General features: G+C 36.8%; 1 protein-coding gene across 1 annotated transcript in view; it reads left to right on the top strand.

Moving 5' to 3' along the window:
* CNTN5 (contactin 5) overlaps positions 1 to 22,846 on the top strand; it is an 867,308-nt gene that overhangs the window by 754,806 nt on the left and 89,656 nt on the right. The window contains exons 15-16 of the mRNA XM_046016150.1: positions 7,461 to 7,619; positions 18,040 to 18,189. Of these exons, the coding sequence (XP_045872106.1) occupies positions 7,461 to 7,619; positions 18,040 to 18,189 (309 nt within the window). The remainder of the gene's footprint in view (positions 1 to 7,460; positions 7,620 to 18,039; positions 18,190 to 22,846) is intronic.

Raw genomic sequence — 22,846 nt, 5'->3', positions numbered from 1 at the left:
TTTTTGTGGTTCCTAAGCTGTTTGTTCCAGACTTCCTCCTGATCCTTTCTCCTGTTTGTCCTCCAGATCACTAATTCTATCTTCTGTCTCAGTAATCCTAGCTTTTAGAGAATTTAGATTAGATTGGAACTCATTGAGAGCATTGTGAACATTATCCCTGGTGGCTTTCAGTTCTGCCATAATCAATTCCGTTTTGTCATCAATGGCTTTCTCCAACCTAGCTATTGCCTGGATAATTGTTAGCCTGAATTCCCTTTCCAACATATTGTCTATGTCGTAGCCATTAGCTCTGTTGCAGAAGGCCCAGCCTCTGAATTTTTCTTCTGTTGGGCATTCCTCCTCCTAGTCATTTTGGTGAGAGATGGCTGAACAGATGTAGCTGGATGTATCCACCGTGGTGCAGTCAAAGTGCACTCTGCAAGGCTTCTGAGCAATCAGGAGTCCCCACCCAAATGAAAGAAAAAAGAGAGAAAAAAGAAAAAAAAGAGAGAGAGAGAGAAAGGAAAAAAAAAGAAAGACAAAAGAGAAGGCTCAGCCCAAATGGGTCCCAAAGTAAGATTTATGACATATACAAACGAAAACAAACAAAAAACTGATAAAAGTATATGACAAGAGAAAAAAATACATATATATATATATATATATACATGTATGTATATATATGTGTATATATATATATACATAAAAGCAAAAAAAGAAAAAAACAACCTTGTCAAAAAGAACCCCAAGTAAAAGATTTATATACTATTAGGACAAACACAAATATGCAGAAACACTGGTAGAAGAAAAAGATGGGAGAGTGGTTATAAATTCTCAGTGTGGGCGAGAAAGGTTATTTTGATTCTTCCTGGATGTATCCTGATATCTTTGTTAAAGGACTCAACTTTCCTGAGATAAAGGGGGATTAAAAATTGATTTACCTATAGGGGTAGCATTGATTGGGGAAAGGGGATTACCTTGAAGTTTAACTCTATATGAATATTAAAAAATAAAAATAAAAAAAAGAATAAACTAAACTAAACTAAAAAAAAGTTAAAAAATAGAAAAGCAAAAATAAAACACGGGTATATGTATCAAAAAGTTCAGGTTAAAAGGTTATGGAATTTGATGTACTGGACATCTCACTGTGATGGTAAATAGGTTAAAAAATTATCTATATAAATAAATGAACCAGAATAGTGGGAACAAATTAAAAATAAAAGTTCTATCTATGAAGTAGTGATGGTTGTTCTCTTGTCATCTTTTTTTTTTTCTTTTTTTTCCTGGTTGTTTTTCTGGGGGAGGGGCCTGCCACGTGGGTTTTCAGGCAATGTTCCCTGAGTTAAGTCCCCCCACCCCCCTCAAGGGGGTGGGCTCTGAGGAAACCGGTTTTTCAGGCTTTTGTTCTCTGGTGGTTTTTATGTTTGTTTGTTCGTTTTTTTGTTTTTGTTTTTGTTTTTGTTTTTTCTCTTGCCTTGACAGCTTTTGATGGTTTTTGGAAGTTTAGAGGAAAGCAAACTGCACCCCGACCTCCCTCTCAGAGAGAAGCCTCAGTCTGTTCCCCTCTGGGTGCTGCAGAGTACATAAGTTCCCCCTAGGCCTCTGGCAGAGCACGTTCGGAGTCATGGTCCCTCAGGCTATAGGAACTCCTGCTTGTACCCAAAACCACAATGCTGTCTGGGAAGATTCGGACCACCAGAGAGGTTCCAAGCAGTGATCGCACACCGAGATTTTCCCGCTGGCCTGGGCTGGGATTGCCTCGTCTTTCCAGGTCTGAGAGTGCCAGCCTGGGGTGCACCTCTCTCAGGGGAAGGTGTGGGGCATGCGTGTCGCAGGGCGCTCACGAGGAGAGTGCAAAAAGGCTGTGCTTCTGCCAGCTGGCAAGGCTCCCAGCCCCTCATGGGACCCCAGGTGCTCTCAGGCATGCTGGCAGCTCAGCGACCAAGACCTGGTTTCTCTGCTGCCCTCTCTCTGGCTCAGTGCCAGGGGTGGCTGTCCTGAGTCCAGGGACTTAAACCCCTGTCTCTAACCGCTCTGATTCCCACAATTTCCCCCGGTGATCCTTTGCTCTTTTTGAGTGCTTTCAACCAGACTCCAAGTTAATGCTGGTCCCCAGACACAGGACAATCTCGTATTGGGGTATTACTTTCCAATGGGTCACCTCTGGTGGCTCCCTCCCCCTTTTGTTTATCTTCCAATATCAGTCTGATGTTCCCACTCAGCTTTACCTGCCCACTGGCATCTTCTGCCCCCGTAGAGATCCAGACTGTATAATTCTGATCTCAGGCTGATTTCATGGGTGATCAGAGTTCTTTGGTAGGTAATCAGCTCACTTTAGGGTACAGGTTGAAACGGCGCCTCCTCCTACTTCCCCACCATCTTGTCTCCCTTTCAGATGTATTTTAATTTAATAAAGAAGTTAATGTATTGGAACATAGTTTTCTATGATAATTACTTTATTTTAAAACATCCTTTTACTAGTTAATTGTTACACAATATTCCAAATTCAAAACAACTCCTCTGTCCTTTCTTATCCTCTTCTTTCCTTTTTATCCTTTCTTTCTTTCATCTCTTCTTCCACAAATATTTATTGAGTGCCTAATATATGTCAGTTACTATGTTGAATATTCAGACAAGTGGAAATTACAGAAAAATAATTATAGCCAATTTAATAAGAGCTATAATAAGAGGGAAAATATATTCCAAACACTTGAGCAAAGCATTGTCATTACATGGCATTTGTTTTTTGTAAACGATCAGTCTCTGCCACAAGATTTTAGTATAACTAGAGCTGGAACCCTATCTTATTTCCTATAAATCATGTCCCACCACTCAGCACATTACCTTATGCATAATGGGCCTCCAGGAAATGTTTGTTAAATAGAATATACTTACATCAGTAGATAACATAAAATATGGAGGCTTTCTTTAAAATAATAACTTTATTTTTTTTTAAAGATTTTATTTATTTATTTGACACAGAGAGATCACAAGTAGGCAGAGAGGCAGGCAGAGAGAGAGAGGAGGAAGCAGGGTCCCCACGGAGCAGAGAGCCTGATGCGGGGCTCGATCCCAGGACCCTGAGATCATGACCTGAGCCGAAGGCAGCTGCTTAATCCACTGAGCCACCCAGGCGCCCCTAAAATAATAACTTTAAAAATATTTTTAGATGTTTATTGTCCAGAATTGGAAAAGCCAAAAAAGTAAAGAATAAAATTTAAGTCATCTACATTCTCATTTCCAAGCAATAACAATCACCATGTAGTGCATTTCTTTCTGGTCTTTTCCTTTATGTGTTTGGGAAGTAACTATAGATACATGTTTACATACAATTTTCATTCTAATTTTTTCACTTTTTATATTATGAACATTTTCCACATGGTAAATAATCCTAAATAGTAGTCAGTTTAATGGATGCCTCATATTTTATCATAAAATTTTATGATTTAAACATTACATGATTATTGGACAATTACTTATTTACAGTAGTTTGTAATTATAAATAATTGTACAGCCACAGACAGTTTCCAGGATACACAAATTTTTTTTCACTCTCACTGATTATTTTTCTAAGGACCTTACTTGAAAAAATAACCACATATAGAGAAGAATACTTGGATATTCATTAATTACATTGTAAATTATTCTTGGTTCTAGCTGAGGTTTTAAAAAATATTTAGAGTAATTATTAACCATTGTTAAAAGAAATATGTCTTTGTTTAAGAAAACTAATTTTACATTTTCTAGAACACTAATACTCAGAAAGGCAAATTATTTTAAGTTAACAAATAGCTATTTTCCACCGCATTTCCTATCATGTCTCACACATAAGTAGTTGTAAATGCTTTTTGAATAGGTAAATAAATAGAAGAGATGGTATGGAACAGAATAAATGGAACAATATAGAAGAGCTTAATAAGCAAAATAAGTCAATCAGAGAAGGACAATTATCATATGATCTCTCTGATATGAGAAATTTGAAAGGCAGGGCAGGGGTTCATGGGGGGAAAGGAGGGAAAAAATGAAACAAGATGGGACCAGGGAGGGAGACAAACTGAGGCTGCTGGAGCAAGGGTGAGGGGAGGAATAGGGTGGCTAGATTATGGGCCTTGGGGAGGTTATGTGCTATGGTGAGTGCTGTGAATTGTGTAAGACTGAGGATTCACAGACCTGTACCCCTGAAGCAAATAATACATTATATGTTAATAAAAATAAAAATAAATAAATTAAAAAATAAATGAATTATGTTAGTAACTATTTTTATTTGAATACATTAGTAGAATTTTAAGTCTTTTTTAAATAAAATTTTAAAGATTCCCCCTAAAAAATTCTCTATGAACAAACTTTCAAATCAAACTTTTTTTTTTTAAGATTTTATTTATTTGACAGAGATCACAAGTAGGCAGAGAGGCAGGCAGAGAGAGAAAGAGGAAGGGAAGCAGGCTCCCCGCTGAGCAGAGAGTCCAATACGGGGCTCGATCCCAGGCCCCTGAGATCATGACCTGAGCCGAAGGCAGAGGTTTTTAACCCACTGAGTCACCCAGGCGCCCCTCCAATCAAACTATTTTGAAGTCTGTTCTGTTTATCTGTTACTGTTCCAAAACTTAGTGGCTTAAAATATCCATCTTTTATTTGCCCTCATGATTTTAGCAGATGACAGGCATAGTCAGGTAATTGGGATCTCCCATGTACATGAGTCCCTTGGTGGCTGAAGCTAGAGTTACTTCAAGGTGCCATCACTCACATGTCTGGTGCCTAGGCTGGGATGCCTGGGATAGCTAGGAACAAGTTAGCTAGCTAGCTAGCTCTCTCCACAAGCTTCTCCAAATGAATAGCTTGGACTTTCTTACAGATGGTAGCTTCTGTTTAATTAGATTTCTAACTAAGCATAAGCATTTCCACATAAGCATTCAAAAAACCTGGGATAAACTGCAAAACTTCTTTTGATGTCCCCTCAAAAGTCCTGCAGTGTCACTTCTACCATTGTCTTTTGGGACAGCTTGTGACAGGTCAGTCCAGATTCAAGGAAATGAAAGAACAGGTTCTACTTTTCAAGGAGGGAATGGCCTGCATGTACAGGGAGGAAATGGTGATAGTGTCCACCTACACACAGACTGCCACGAAGTCCTAAATGCTTTCTTCAAATGTCATCTTTATCTCTACCACATGATTTAAATGTGTCTTTCCTTAACACACAATTTCCTCCCTTTCATTTCTTCAATTAAAACTACTTTCTAGCTTAACAATGAAAGTAGGAAGGATTTCCTTACTCATTGCTTCTTTGGACAAAATAGACTTTACAACCAGATTCAAATTCAAATCTTAGCTGTTCCATTCACTAGCAGAATTACTTGGGCAAGAAATGTCTCCTCAGAAAAATGGATTCTCTTACACCTACTGCCTACTGTAACACCTAACCTATAATAAGGTTATTAACTTATTTATTATTTATTGACTAACCAATCTCTGAGATTCCATTATATCCTCTATGAAATACAGAGATCAACTTCATAGTGCGTAGAAATAAATGAACAACTTATTGTTTGCAAAATATTAAATACAGGGCCTTAATACAGTAAAGTGAGGATATGCTATTAGTAATATTATTATGGTTAATATTCTCATTATTACTTAGGTTATTGCCATTATAGTTACTCTTTATATTTGTGTCACCACAGTCTAACAACTCAGACATCTTCTTCAGCTCCTGGTTCTCGTTCATTTACTTCACTTCATCCTTAGCCACTGTTTTAATGCTTTAAACATTCATACTGATGACAAATTAAACATATTTTTCATGAGTTCTTGACCTTGTCAACTTTAATAATCATATTCCTATTTCACTCCAAATAAACACAAATTATCACTTAAAAGTACCCTACACTTAAATCACAAACTGTAATTTTCTCTTCACAAGTTGCAATTCTTATATCTTCCCATCACACTTTCCTTGATTCCTTTATTTTATTGTCACCTATCAGCACCTTTCTGGTTTTACTTGACTCCCTAGTCAACCTTGACATCATGGCCTTTCACACCATTGGCATCTTTGATGATAAGTCAAACCAAATTTAAAAATTCCTAAATCTGAATGGGCTCAATTGATAAAAATGTTCACTTCTCCTTTCCTAAAAATGCCATTGGCTTCATGAGGCTTTTAAAATTATTTCTCCATCTCCTTGCTCCTTCCTTGTTGAAATTCTCTACCCAGAGGTCTTTACCAACTGCATCCATTTCTCCAGCCTTCCACCATTTCTTAGCTCCTTACAGTCTAGTTCAGTCCCTCATGATAAGACTTTGCAATCACCAAATTTGACTTAGCAAGGTTAGACTAGAAAGCCAGGACTAGAGCCAGAGAAAGTTAATTTAGTCCATTCAGATTTAAGAATTTATAAATTTGGTTTCGGTTTGTAGCAAAGATGCAAATGGTGTGAATGACAATTATCAAGGTGGTATCAAGGTGGGTTAAGGAGTCAAGTGAAGCCAGAATGATGCTGGTAGGACTAATTCAGAAACAACTTAAAATACTTAAGAGGGTTTTTTGTTTGTTTTCATTGAAAATAAAAGCATCTTTGCACCCTGAATGGTCTAGAGAATAGAAGAATGTTATTAAGAAAATTGACATGCTTTCCAGCCTCTAAAATATGAACACTCTGTATATCTTTGACTGCTATTAGATATCACTATTTTAAGGGTTATAATACAAAGGTATATTTCTTCATCAGATCACAGTTGTTTTTTAAAGCTAGAGTCTACATGCTCATAAATTATTACTATTCTATACCAATTTTTCATTAGCATAAGGAAAATAATATCTGATTCGCCACTCTCCCATGCCCACCAAAACCCATCATTGTCATCATCATCATCATCATCAAAATCACACTTTCTTTTAGCTCCCCACAAAATTTTTCCATACCTCACTTCTAGAATATACCCTTCCTTGGCCTGAACTATCATTATTTCAGAGCTCTTTATATTTCCCTTGTTAAAGTTTAAGCTACTTGATAGTCACATCACAGTATTTGTACATTGTAGATTTTCTGAACATACAAATTAAACCCATAACCTAGAGCCTTTTAGTAATGATGGGATCTTTTTTGTAACTGATCCATTGTTTATCACTCTCTATTGTTGCCACTGTAAACGATGGCTGATGGCAATAGACATAGTTGATATTGACATTCATATTCTTGTGTGTGTTTCTAATTACTTTTTCTTTTCCTACAAAATATAATGCTAATTTGTAGTTACCTCAAGCACAAAGTTTTAGAAAAAAATCAAATCTATAATTAAGTTACCAGCAGAAATCATGGAAACTGTCTTGCACCCCATCTCTTTCTACTGTCAATTTCCATCACTAAATATGTATTTCACTAAGATGATTAGATAGCTTGATGGGATCTTTATGGGAAATGCAATTTCTTATGGCTCCTCATCATGGCTTGTACTTAACTTTATCCATTCCCTTTCTCCTATAGGTCCCCCAGGCCCACCAGGGATAGTGATTGTTGAGGAAATCACAGAAAGCACAGCCACACTGTCCTGGAGCCCAGCAGCTGACAACCACAGCCCAATCTCCTCCTACAACCTGCAGGCTCGAAGCCCATTCTCCCTGGGCTGGCAAACAGTAAAAACAAGTAAGAAGCTCTAATGCAACATCAGAGGCAACTAGAACACCTTCCTATGTCATGAGCTATATTTGCTAGCAATCTCAGTAGGATCACGCTGGATTCTGGAAACTTTGTTATTTATTACAATATTAACCACTGTTTGCCTCTTTTTATAAAGATATTTTTCTTTCTGGGTGTCAGGGTAGCTCAGTAAATTAAGTGTCCGACTCTTGATTTCAGGTTCAGATCATAATCTCAGGGTCTAAGATAGAGCCCTCCATGGCTCCCTGCTGGGTGTGGAGCCCACCTAAGATTCTCTCTTTCATTACTTCACACCCCACCATGTGCTCACACTGCCTCAAAAAAAAAAAAAAAAAAAAAAAAAAAAGCTATCTTGCTTTCTTCTCTCAATTCCTAAGAAGAGATCACATCATTTATATTTGTTTGTTTATTGAAATAATTTTAGGCTCAATAGGAAGTTGCAAAAATAGTACAAAAATTTCCTGTGGACCTATTCCTCAGCTCTCCCTAATTATAACATTTTATGTAACAGTGGTACAATTATCAAATCAGAATATTGACACTGATATAGTGCTATTAACTGATTTATAGACTATATTCAGATTTCACCAGTTTTTATATGCAATTTTAATATATCATCCCATAAAATTTTATGAAATTTTATTGCACAGACTCAAGTAACCACCAAGATAATCAGGTACAGAATTTTTCCATTACTCCACTTCCTTGTGCTGCATATTTATAGTTATATATCTGTTTTATTTATAAAAAGATTTAACACGTTATATTATGTAAAACAATGCAAGATTTTGATGTCTACTTGATAGCTATTAGACACCTATTTAACATGTTGGTATTTAAAACTATGTAATATCTATAAAATGTAATCTTCAGAAGCAATTGTTCATCCTATGGATTTGTGATTTTGTTTTATTTTCTCTCTAAATATAAAACTGATTTATTTGTTTAGAAGGGAAATATGAAATCAGTAAAATTTCTGAGTGCAGTAATCATGAACCTCATTAACCGTAATGTTATAGAAGTGGAATAATCTATTTTGCTGCTTAAATAAATGAAATTTAAACAAATTTATTTTTGTGTAAAATTTTACAATTTGAGTAACAGGAAATATATTCATCTGCATGTAAAATACAATTTAGTTTTTTAAAATATTAGGTTCCTATTAATTTATAGAATTTATTTTGATTATCAATATAGTGTCCTATTTGTATATACATATTAATTTGTAATATGACTAATTGTGGGTGTTAGTCTCACTTCTGGCTCCATGTTAACCTTGTGATGCCTCTGCAGATCCAAGAAATTGGAGGAATCTCTAAGTTCAATAGATAATTCTGGAAAGATCACAAAGTCAAGTCACACAAACAGGCTTATGTAAGAATACTTACAACCTCTGCCCCAATGCTTTTATCTTTTCCTTTGTGTGACAGCCCAAACCTCTTGCTTTGTAGCCTGGAAATGGATTGACTTTTAGATCCGTGCTGTGCACTCACGAAGCCAATTTTCCTGCCTGCAGCAATGCCCACTCTTGCCACTCTGCCCACAAGTCTTGGGACATTTTCCTTGTGGGCACATTGCAGTACATACATGTGTTTCCTCACTCATCCCATGACCATGTTCTTGGCCTTCTTACCATAACACATGGCATGGCAATCCAGAACATCTAACCCTCCTCCTATTACAACCATAGTTTCCTAGTTACTCTTATATCTTGAATTCTCACATCTTGATTCACCTGTTTCTACCTTTTATTGTTTGATACATAGAAAGATCAATGTGTATGTGTGTGTGTGTGTATGTACATACACACACACACACATATGTCAACTGTAGGAATTTTTGGCACAAGGAAAATGAAAGAGAGAGAGTGTATGTGTGCATGTGGCTTAGGCATTTGGACTCAGTGTTATTTTAGGGGTTTATTTGTTTTAGAAGTCCCTACTATAAAGTTGTATTCTCATTTTTCTAATTTAATTTGAATGCTGGAACATTTTTAAGTTGAAAGTTCTATTTAAATTCAGTTCCGCAGGTACTTATTAAGAAATCTATGATTTATTATATTTATAAGGAAATATATATTTCTGGGAAATATATTTCTTTAAATGATCAATTTTACTTGTCCTTGATGGCATATAATAGGGTCACTTGTTTGTCAAAGTCTAGCTTGCCATCCTGTAGGCAAGCAGTCCAAGGAGCAGTACTCAACTTTTGCCTGCTCTTAAGTAACAGTTTTAAATAGTTTTAGCCCCTTGCTAAATCCAACCACAACTTTTTTCATGCCTGTGATGAGGAAAGAAGTCCCCCTAAAGCCACAATTCCCCTCAGACATTGGGCCTTTGTTTTCATAGCTGTTCTTCACCTAAATGAATTTCAAAAGAGGCAAGCCCTAATACAGAAATATCTATTAGAAAGAAAAAAATTGGTTTGGGGTTTGAACTCTCTGATAATGTTAATGGAATTCATAAGCTAGTATTTAAAAATTACTTACAATTCTTTTATATACCACCATAAATACAAAAAAAACGGTGAATAACTTATTTTTGACAAATAAAGTAATGAGTTGCATCTGTACCTTCTATCTGATGATAACTGGAATTAATTTATCAATATTACCAATTCAAAACTTGGACTCAAATCAGATGACTATGATTGTGATTTATTTATTCATTTTGAAGAAAGTATGAAAAGAACCATAAAAAATAGGTAGTTTCACTTGTAGACACCTTTTCTGTTCAAAAAAATTGTTTTTGATTCGGAAACTTGACTTTATTCCTTATATTATTGAATATTATTTGCTGACTTAGTATTTCATTGTGTCTGCTTAAGAATAACAAAATCACCTAAAATCGTAGAATTGATTGGTCACTGTTTACTTAATTCAAACATATTTCTTAACTATTCTTTCTGTGGATATGTTTCCTATCTGTGGATATATTTTCTACTGATTGGTTGATTAAATTTGTAACAATACAGGCTTCTTTAGTTTACATTTAATTGTTCAATTAAATTCTAGGTTGCAATTCCTCTACAAGGAAAGGCATTCTAACAGATTTCCTTCCTTGAATCAATACACGGTCATCCACTATTTTTTAGTCACAGTGTGTTCTCACTGAAGAATGTTTTCTTTGAAACCAACTTGTCCCCATATTTCCAGAAAAAATATCTTTATAAAAAGGTACTTGTAAGATTTTAAAAATACTTATTTTAGTATACATGTCCACTATCTTTCATTTCCATAATATTGCATTTGAAATCAAATGCTAATTTTTAAAGTTTATTTTAAATGTATTTCATATAGCATATTATTTAATGTATTTAATATAGCATATTATTTCATCCAAAATATTAATACCTTCAACATAGACTCTTATTTTTAACATCTTATTTATTTATGTGACAGAGAGAGAGAGACAGCGAGAGAGGGAACAAAGGCAGGGGGAGTGAGAGAGGGAGAAGCAGGCTTCCTGCAAAGCAGAAAGCCTGATGCGGGGCTCGATCCCAGGACCCTGGGACCATGACCTGAGCCAAAGGGAGATGCTTAATGACTGAGCTACCCAGGCACCCCTCAACATACACTTTTTACAATTGTTTTATAGTGCTTACAAGTAACAAAGAATTTAGAATTTATGAATATTTTCATTTTTATTTTTAAAGAGGGATTAGATTTAAGGATGGGTGTTATAGGGTGAGGGAGAAAGATTTTAAAACCTATAGTTATTGCTAAGAAGATATACATATCCTTGGGAGGAAGGACTTTTTTAGATTTCATATTTTCTTTTTTTAATGTAAAGTCTGAAATAACCCCATTAAGGTTAAAACAGAAATTAGCTGTACTTATTTTTATCACACCTGGCAATCTGAACACCTCTTTCATCCATTCAATATAAATTTGTCAAATACCTTTCAGGTAGTATTCTAGGCACTAGGATATATGAGTGAACAAAACATAACAAAAATCCCTACTCTTGTGGATATTGTATTCTCAAAGATGAGGACAAACAAAAACAGGGAACATAATAAACAAGTAAATTATATAGTATCTTAGAAGTTAGTGAATGAAAAAAATTAAAGAAATATTATAAGGAGAATCAGAAGTATTATGGTAGGGGCAGTGTATTAGTCTGTTCAGGCTGCCATTGCAAAATACTGTAAACTTGGTGGCTTAAATAAGAGAAATTCTTCTTATAGTTCTAGAGGCTGAGGATACCAAAATCTAGGTGCTAGCCAATTGGACTTAATGCCTGGTGAGAACTCTCCTCCTGGCTTGCAGCTGCAGCCTTCTCACTGTGTCCTCTTGTGGCAGAGAAAGAGGAAGTGAATGCTCTGGTATCTCTTCTTAAAAGGACACTAATTCTATCAGATAAGAGCCCCACCCTTATGACCTCATTAAATGGGTTAATTACTTCCTATTTGCAACATAGCTGGAACTAATGTATTAAAAGGTAAGACAGAATATCAATCTTCCATTGAGTTTCTCTCCATTTCTCTCAAGATGAAAACCCAAGTCCTATATGATTTTGTCCTATCAGTCTCTCTCCAAACTCACCTTCTACCATTCTCCCTAAAGCTCACTTTTCTCCTGACTCTGTGATCTTCTAATGTTCCTACATATAATATTTCTAATACCTTTGTACTAGTTTTCATTTTATCTGACATGGTTTCCCCTAGTTATTGGCATAACTAAACCCGTATCTCTTTTAAAAACTTCACTCAAATGTGTGTTCCTAATAAGACCTATCCTGACTCTATTTAAAATTGCAACCTGATTGATATGGATTGAACTGTGCGCAAATTGTGTCCAAAGTTTTTATGGTGAAGATCTAACACCCAGTGTAACTGTATTTGGAGATGGGGCCTCTAAGGATAGCAGATAGGCAACTGAATATATGAGGGTGGAGTTTGAGAGGCTTAGAATAAAGATATAAATTGGAAATTTATTGGCATATAAATTTCATTTAGAACAATAAGACTGCATGTCATCTCCAAGGATATGAATGCAAAGAAGAGAAGAGTATTAAAATTGAACTTGGAGCATTTCAATAGTAAGAAACCATGAAGAAGAGGAAAAAAACAAAGGATACAGAGGATAACTAGCCATTTAGTTAAAAAAGAAAACCAAGACAATGTTATATCCTGGAAGATGAAAGAATAAAATTAATCATGGAAGAGGAAATAATTAACTGTGTCAAATATTACTGATATATGAAGTATGATGAGGATTGAGAATTAATCTTCAATCTCAGTAGCATAGAGGTCATTGGTTGCCTTGACAACAGTAACTTTAGTAGAATAATAAGGTCTCACCAGAATGGGTTCAAGACAGAAGAGGTCATTCACCACAGTGAAGTGGGATTCATCCCAGGGACGTAAGGTGGTTCAATATTTGCAAATCAAACAATGGGATATATCACATTAACAAGAGAAAGAATAAAAATCCTATGATCATCTCAATAGATGCAGAAAAGGATTTTGACAAAGCACAACATCCTTCCATGGTAAAAACACAACAGGCAGGTATAGAAAGACCACACTACAACATAATAAAGCCCATGTATGAAAAACCCACAACTAACATCATACCTAATAATCAAAACTGGGAGACTTTCCTCTAAGATCAGTAACCAAGACAAGGATGTCCACTTCCACCACTTTTATTTATCACAGTACTGGACTAGCCACAGCAATCAGACAAGAAAAATTAACAAAAGCCAACCAAATTGGTAAGACAGAAGTAAAACTCACTATTTGTGGATGACATGATATTATATAGAGAAAACACTGAAGACTCCACAAACAAACAAACAAACAACTTAGAACCATAAATTAATTCAATAAAGTCACAGGACACAAAATTAATATACAGAAACTGTTGCATTTCTGTGTTGGTAATGAAGTAGCAGAAAGAGAAATTAAGAAAACAGTTCCCTTTATAGTTACATCAAAATTAACAAAATACCTAAAAATAAAGATATCCAAGGAGGTGAGAGAACTATACATTGAAAACTATAAAACACTGATGAAAGAAACTAAAGATGACACAAATAAATAAAAATATATTCTTGCTCATGGATTGGAAGAACAGATTGTTAAATGTCCATATATCCAAATGTCCATATATCCAAAGCAATCTATAGACTTCAGGTAATCCCTACCAAAAATATCAGTAGCATTTTTCACAGAAATAGAACAAATAATACTAAAATTTGTATGTAACAAGACCCTGAATAGCCAAAGCAATCTTGAGAAGAAAAAAAAAAAAAAAGAGCAAAGCTGGAGGTATCACATTCCTAGATTCCAATATATACTGCAAAGCTGTAGTAAAACAGCATGGTACTGGTGTAGAAATAGACACATAGAACAATCAAACATAATAGAGAATCCCAAAATAAATTCCATACATAAATAGTCAATTATTCTACAACAAAGGAGGCAAGAATATTCAATGGGAAAAAGACAGTCTCTTCAATAAGTGGTGCTGGAGAAAGTGGGCAGCTATATGCAAAAGGTTAAAACTGCACTACTTTCTTACACTATACACAAAAATAAACTCAAAATAGATTAAAGGCCTAAATGTGAGATTTGAAATCATAAAATTCCTAAAAGAAAACATAAGCAGTCATTTCTTTTGACATCAGCAACAGCAACATTTTTCTAGATATGTCTCCAAAAGCAAGGAAAACAATAGCAAAATTAGACTATTGGGATTGCACCAAAATAAAAAAGCTTTTGCACAGTGAAAGAAACATTTACAAAACAAAAATACAAACTACTACATGGGAGAAGATATTTGTAAATGATTTATCTGGTAAGGAGTCAATACCCAAAATATATAAAGAACAACTCAACACCAAAAAAAAAAACCAAAACCCAAATAGTCTGATTTTAAAATGGGCAAAGGACTTGGGGCACCTGGGTGGCTCAGTGGGTTAAAGCCTCTGCCTTTGATTCGGGTCATAATCCCAGGGTCCTGGGATCGAACCCCGCATTGGGCTCTCTGCTCATCAAGGAACCTGCTTCTTCTGCTCTCTCTCTCTTCCTACCTGTCTGCCTACTTGTGATCTCTGTCAAATAAATAAATAAAATCTTTAAATAAATAAATAAATAAAATGGGCAAAGGACTTGAATAGACATTTTTCCAAAGAAGATATACAGATGGCCAACAGTCACATGGAAAGATGTTCAATATCACTAATCATTCAGGGAAATACAAATCAAAACCACAGGGAGATACACACCTATCAAAATGGTTAGTATCCAGTAAACAAGCAATAACAAGTGTTGGCAATGATGTAGAGAAAAATGAAGCTTTGTGCACTGTTGGTAGGAATACATTGGAATACACTGGTCCCACTGTGGAAAACAGTATGGAGGTTCCTCAAAAAATTAAAAATAGAATCACCATATGAATGAGAAATTCTACTACTAGCTATCTACCCAAAGGAAAAGAAAACACTAATTTGAAAAGATACATGTATGCCTGTATTTATTGCAGCATTATTTATAACAGGCAAGATAGGGAAGCAACAAAAGTGTCCATTAATAGATGAGTGGATAAAGAAGATATGCTACATATAAACAATAGAATAAAAAAGCCATAAGAAAGAATGAGATCTTGCTATTTGCAACAACACGGATGGACCTAGAGAGTATAATGCTAAGTGAAGTAAGTTAGTCAGAGAAAGACAAAGACTATATGATTTCACTTACATGTGGAATTTAAGATACAAAACAAACATAAAAAAGGAGATAAAAATACAGACACTTAAATACTGAGAACAAACTGATAGTTGCCAAAAGGGAAGTAGGTGTGTTGGGGGGGGTGGGTGAGAAGGGTAAAAAGATAAAGGAAATCAAGAATACACTTATCTTTATGAGCACTGAGTCATGCATAAAATTTTTGTATCATTATATTGTATACCTGAAACTAATAAATCACTGTATATTAATTCAATTTTTTAAAAAAGGAGAGAATGAAAGAAAATATAGATGACTCTCTTAAGAAATTTTGTTGCAAAATGAAGTAAAGAAATCATATTTTGATATCATCAGTTTTATAGTTGCTTATGGGTTGAACTGAGACAGAGGGAAAAGAAAGGGATCCATGATGACCCCAAGATCTTGGCTATAACATCCATAAGAACACAACTATCATTCACCCAGTAAGGAATAGTTTAGAAATGGGGGGGGGTGGAATTTAAGGTTGAGAACCCTATCCAAATAGAAATGTCTAATGGGCCATTGGAAAAATGAGTTTGGAGACCAGGGAAGAGGTTCATGACTGAAAATACTGGTGTCATGACCTACAGATAGTATTTTAAACTATGAGACTAGATAAGATCACCAGAGAGTTAGTAGAACTGGGTGCATCTGGAAGATGAAAAGAAACCAGCAATAGAGACTGATAAGACATAAGTCAGAGAAACTTAAATTTTAAAAAGTATTTCAAAGAAAAGAGAATGATTATGTCAAATAATGATTTTAGGTCAAGAAAGATGAGGAACAGAGATCTAACTATAGGGTTTTATTAATAAAAACATTGGTAATCTTGGCAGGAGCAGTTATGGTAGAATGCTGGAGGTAAGAGCCTAAAAGATAGAATATCTTCTTCCTACTTTTATGTTTGGAGTGAGTTCAAGAGAAAATGGAAGAAAAGTAAGTAGAGACAACAAATAATAACACAAACAGCACTCAAGATATTTTACGTAGAAACTGGACGAAAACCGAAGGAGAGGAAATTTTTAGAGTTTTGTTTTGTTTTGTTTTGTTTGTTTTTTGGGGGGGATACCTGCATGCTTTTATGCTAATGTGAAAAATCCATTAGAGACACAGGAGGGGGTGTACACAGCCCAGATAGACTGTTACCCTTCTCTACAATATCTTAAGAGAGTCACCCCTTAAGAGGCAAAACATTTCCTCATAGAAGATTCAGGTTTCTATTAAAGTAAACATTGGAAGGAAGTTCAGGAAGAAAATAGGATACAGGGGATTTTCTAATACTGGATAATGAATTCCAGAGGTCACAGTGAAAGATTTCACAGAGTGGGGAAGGATGGGAACTGGGCAGAAAAAGAAATTTGCAGAATTCAATCAGGATTGGAATAAAAGGGTTGAGGGATGACCTAGATGTCTGGAGTTGTTTGAGATGACTGACAAACAGATGTAAATTAAGCAGTGAGGTACGTCTTTGGTGGACCAAAACAAGTATTGATGATAAAATGTAGGTTGGGGCTAGAGAGGGCTAAGTGTCTGTGGAACTCTTCTTCTACCTTTATGTTTGGCAAGAACAACTCAGCATTTCACCAAGCTATAGACTGGATGGTGGCCTTTCTCCCTCGATCTCTTAGACCAAGGATATTGTTCAGTTGCCAGTGCATCAAGAAGAGACAGACTTTTTTTGCCCCAGGTCTCATTTCACTGCTGGGAAAAAAAAAAAATCAGCTTTTTGGTGCTAAGAGATTTGTGAGGCACCCCACACTGCCTATGCTCTGATCATTTACCTTTCATGGACTGATTATTTGGTAACATTCTCTTGACACATTTCAAAAGAGATTTTCATGTAAAATCCAAATGCATTTAATTCCATCTTGTCATAGTAAAACTGCACTGAGTCATCAAATCAAAAGCTTCCCCCATCTTACCATGCTTACACAAAAATCTAAGACTGACATAAATCTGGAGGATCTTTGCACATCAAAAGGAAGGTTCTCCCTTTTCCCTATTATCACCCCTGTAGCAAATGTTCTTCCAGAAATATTTCCTAGACAGCAGAGATGAGTGAACAAGAAAATCAGTCTCAGAATATGTATACTATGTAACAAGTATTTTACTCTGTGATAATTGCATTGACGATTTTATGCCTTAATAAAATCAAAATATTGTACAAAAGTCACTCCAAGAAAAGCCACAGAGCTTCCACTTAGAATGCACAAACTGGATTTTTTTTTTTTAATTAAAGAGGTGTATTCTTAATTTACTGCTTTGAACTGCCAAGTGGCCAAGCATGTTTGCCAGAACTGCAAGAGGCAAACTGCTCAAGAAAATTCCCTAGAAATTTAAGAACCATTTGCTTAAATTATAAGACTTAGTTGCCTTCTTATTTAAAACTGAGGGGTTGACAAAATGATTTTAGTGTACATAATGGCAAGTTTTGTTATAGCAATTTATGTATAAAGACGAGATGAAAGAATTCTAATCAACTACAACAATCTTTAACATGTGCAAGTGCTTATTTCCTGAAGATTAATTTTCATTTTACAAATGAGACCAGAGGTGACATAATGACCATGCATAATAAGGAATTATGCATTGACCTGCTGATTCTCTTAGTATCTATGATATCCTTGAGTGCCATTTGTACCTATTTTTGAGTCCTCCTAATGCCATGAAATCTCTTTCCCCTCCATAGTCCCAGAAATTATAACAGGAGACATGGAGTCAGCTATGGCAGTGGACCTTAACCCTTGGGTGGAATATGAATTTAGAGTGGTGGCCACCAATCCAATTGGGACTGGAGATCCAAGCACCCCATCTCGAATGATCCGCACAAATGAAGCAGGTAAGAATTTTGGAGAGTCAGAATTCAATTTGGCATGCCTCTAATCACTTTGAAAGCAAGTTGAATTAACCATGGTTGTTTTCTTTATTTAGTATAATTTTTGCTCATTCTTTTACCATGACATCATAAAATTATTTCCTTTAAAATAATTCTTTCACTTTGTTTTCAGATCTTTTGCTCCTTGTTTCCACATGTGCATCTAGATTCTCAATTTCCTCCCAACCCTGGTATTCGTCTTCAAGTTACCATGAAATTGATGCAGTTAGTTTGTTTTTCTGATTATATACTCATTCAATATAACAATTCCATAAAATTTAGAATAGATAGGACCACCCTCTTTTTCTCCAGTGGTAACAATTAGCTATAATTGCAGTGTAGTTCCTTAAAATTCTTTATATTGACCTTTACAATGTGACCTGGCATAAATTATATTCAGCCAAAGCAAACATCATCTTAACTTGCTTATTGCTTGACATCTATGATTACAATAAATATCCATCTCCTTCCTGAAGGAAAACACAGCAACCTTCTGGCCTTTTGGAATGAAGAACCCCTAAAACGTTTCTAGTAGTCACATAAGAGAATTAGCAGCTTTATTTAAAAGATAGCAGAGAAGTAGGAGCTCCTGTTTCAACCAGTCCCCCAACGTGAGCTAATTATCTACCAGAACACTCTGAACATCTGTAAAATCAGCCTAAGATATAGGATTATACACTTCTGGATCTCTACAGGGGCAGAAGACACCAGTGGAGAGGTAAAGCAGAGTGGGAATGTTTGGATTGATATCACAGAATAAACAGAAGGGGAGGAAGCCACCAGAAGTGACCCACTGGAAAGTAATACCCCTAATATGAGAGTGTCCTGTGATTGGGAACCAGCATTAACTTGGAGTCTGGTTAAAATAACTCAAAAAGAGCAAAAGATCTTAAGAGGCAACTGGTGGAATCGGGCAGTCTTGGGCACGGTCTAAGCCATGGGCCCAGGGCGGCCACTGCAGGCACCCACCCACACTGGAAAGAGGGTGGTGGAGCCTCCAGTTCCTTGTTCCTGAGCCCCTGGGGTTGTGGGGCTTCATCACAACTTGGCTGGGTGCACATCTGCCCTGGCAAGAGGGAGCCTGGTGTGGGTGCCAGCCTGTGTTCACTAGAACTACAACCTTTCACCCTCTTGTGAGCCTGCGATGCCAGGGTCTGACCCACTCCCCAGCTGTCCCTGAAAAACCTCTGTGTGGGTGCTAGCCAGTGATCTCTAGGACTGGCTGTGGGTTTGGATGCTCCCAGCCCAGGCCTGGACGAGTCAGCATGATCTCTGGTTGGGATCCCTCAGCGGTGACCTGTGCCCCAGACAGCAGTCCCAGCAAAGGCAGCCACCAGAAGCAGCCCCCCGGACCAATACCACTTACAGTTTTAGTGGCACTTGGGTGTAGAGACAAGCGGGCACTTCAGGTGATCCTGAGATAGTGGCTGGGGACATGCACTGCCTGTGGGAAGCTGCACGGTTCAGTTGATTTGCAAAGGGGGAGTCCGCGTGTTCTGGACCACCAGAGGGAAGCACACTGAGGCTTCTCTCTGAGAAGGAGGTCTGGGTGCAGTTTGCTTTCCACTAAACCTCTGAAAAGCTGAAAAAAGCCACCAAAGAATAAAAACCTTCAGAGAACAAAAGCCTAAAAGATCAGCTTCTGCAGAGCCCAGCCCCTTGACAGGGGCAGAAGGATTCAACCCAAGCAAGACTGACTGAAAAACAATGCAGCAGGCCCTCCCCCAGAAAATAAGCCAAAAGAATGAGAGGTAAACTACCACCGGGTCCCCATAAAATTGTAAAACCCCAAAAACAGGGGAAAAGAAGATATTAAGCCCCCAGTATTGCCCCAAAAGCTGTATATTTCATAGACACAACATTTATTTTTTAATTCATTCTCACTATTCTCATTCTATTTAATTTTTTTAACTCATTTACCATTACAATGAGAGGTTCAATACAACAAATTGCATAATAACCTTTTAACTTGAACTTTTTTCATACATATACCTGTGTTTTCTTTTTCTTTTCTATTTTTTAATGTACATATAGATATAAGCTTCAAGGTAATCCTCCTTCCCTAATCAATACTACCACTATAATATAAACCAGTTTTTTTCCACATTTTATTTATTTTTTCACCGTAACAGTATTCATTGTTTTTGCACAACACCCAGTGCTCCATGCAAAACGTGCTCTCCCCATTACCCACCACCTGTTCCCCCAACCTCCCACCCCTGACCCTTGGAAACCCTCAGGTTGTTTTTCAGAGTCCATAGTCTCTTATGGTTTGCCTCCCCTTCCAAATTTTTTTTTTTTAATAAACATATAATGTATTTTAATCCCCAGGGGTACAGGTCTGTGAATCGCCAGGTTTACACACTTCACAGCACTCACGATAGCACATACCCTCCCCAATGTCCATAGCCGCCTCCCCCTCACCCAATCCCACCTCCCCCCAGCAACCCCCAGTTTGTTTTGTGAGATTAAGAGTCATTTATGGTTTGTCTCCCTCCCAATCCTATCTTGTTTCATTTATTCTTCTCCTATCCCCCTAACCCCCCATGTTGCTTCTCCATGTCCTCATATCAGGGAGATCATATGATAGTTGTCTTTCTCCGATTGACTTATTTCACTAAGCATGATACGCTCTAGTTCCATCCACGTCGTCGCAAATGGCAAGATTTCATTTCTTTTGATGGCTGCATAGTATTCCATTGTGTATATATACCACCTCTTCTTTATCCATTCATCTGTTGATGGACATCTAGGTTCTTTCCATAGTTTGGCTATTGTAGACATTGCTCCTATAAACATTCGGGTACACGTGCCCCTTCGGATCACTACGTCTGTATCTTTAGGGTAAATACCCAGTAGTGCAATTGCTGGGTCATAGGGTAGTTCTATTTTCAACATTTTGAGGAACTTCCATGCTGTTTTCCAGAGTGGTTGCACCAGCTTGCATTCCCACCAACAGTGGAGGAGGGTTCCCCTTTCTCCACACCCTCGCCAGCATCTGTCATTTCCTGACTTGTTAATTTTAGCCATTCTGACTGGTGTGAGGTGATATCTCATTGTGGTTTTGATTTGTATTTCCCTGATGCCGAGTGACGTGGAGCACTTTTTCATGTGTCTGTTGGCCATCTGGATGTCTTCTTTGCAGAAATGTCTGTTCATGTCCTCTGCCCATTTCTTGATTGGATTGTTTGTTCTTTGGGTGTTGAGTTTGCTAAGTTCCTTATAGATTTTGGATACTAGCCCTTTATCTGATAGGTCGTTTGCAAATATCTTCTCCCATCCTGTCAGTTGTCTTTTGGTTTTGTTAACTGTTTCCTTTGCTGTGCAAAAGCTTTTGATCTTGATGAAATCCCAATAGTTCTTTTTTGCCCTTGCTTCCCTTGCCTTTGCTGTTGTTCCTAGGAAGATATTGCTACGGCTGAGGTCGAAGAGGTTGCTGCCTGCATTCTCCTCAAGGATTTTGATGGATTCCTTTCTCACATTGTGGTCCTTCATCCATTTGGAGTCTATTTTCGTGTGTGGTGTAAGGAAGTGGTCCAATTTCATTTTTCTACATGTGGCTGTCCAATTTTCCCAGCACCATTTATTGAAGAGGCTGTCTTTTTTCCACTGGACATTCTTTCCTGCTTTGTCGAAGATTAGTTGACCATAGAGTTGAGGGTCCATTTCTGGGCTCTCTATTCTGTTCCACTGATCTATGTGTCTGTTTTTGTGCCAGTACCATGGTGTCTTGATGATGACAGCTTTGTAATAGAGCTTGAAGTCCGGAATTGTGATGCCACCAACTTTGGCTTTCTTTTTCAATATTCCTTTGGCTATTCGAGGTCTTTTCTAGTTCCATATAAATTTTAGGATTATTTGTTCCATTTCTTTGAAAAAAATGGATGGTATTTTGATAGGGATTGCATTAAATGTGTAGATTGCTTTAGGTAGCATAGACATTTTCACAATATTTACTCTTCCAATCCAGGAGCATGGAACATTTTTCCATTTCTTTGTGTCTTCCTCAATTTCTTTCATGAGTACTTTATAATTTTCTGTGTATAGATTCTTAGCCTCTTTGGTTAGGTTTATTCCTAGGTATCTTATACTTTTGGGTGCAATTGTAAATGGGATGGACTCCTTAATTTCTCTTTCTTCAGTCTTGTTGTTGGTGTACAGAAATCCAACTGATTTCTGTGCATTGATTTTATATCCTGACACTTTACTGAATTCCTGGACAAGTTCTAGCAGTTTTGGAGTGGAGCCTTTCGGGTTTTCCACATATAGTATCATATCATCTGCGAAGAGTGATAGTTTGACTTCTTCTTTACCAATTTGGATGCCTTTAATTTCTTTTTGTTGTCTGATTGCTGAGTCTAGGACTTCTAGTACTATGTTGAATAGCAGTGGTGATAATGGACATCCCTGCCGTGTTCCTGACCTTAGCGTAAAAGCTTTCAGTTTTTCTCCATTGAGAATGATATTTGCGGTGGGTTTTTCATAGATGCCTTTGATAATATTGAGGTATGTGCCCTCTATCCCTACACTTTGAAGAGTTTTGATCAGGAAGGGATGCTGTACTTTGTCAAATGCTTTTTCAGCATCTATTGAGAGTATCATATGGTTCTTGTTCTTTCTT

The sequence above is a fragment of the Meles meles genome, chromosome 8 (assembly GCF_922984935.1).
Source record: "Meles meles chromosome 8, mMelMel3.1 paternal haplotype, whole genome shotgun sequence".
NCBI lineage: Eukaryota > Metazoa > Chordata > Mammalia > Carnivora > Mustelidae > Meles > Meles meles.
The sequence above is the reverse complement of the archived record's forward strand: the minus strand, read 5'-3'. Positions and strand labels throughout refer to the sequence as shown.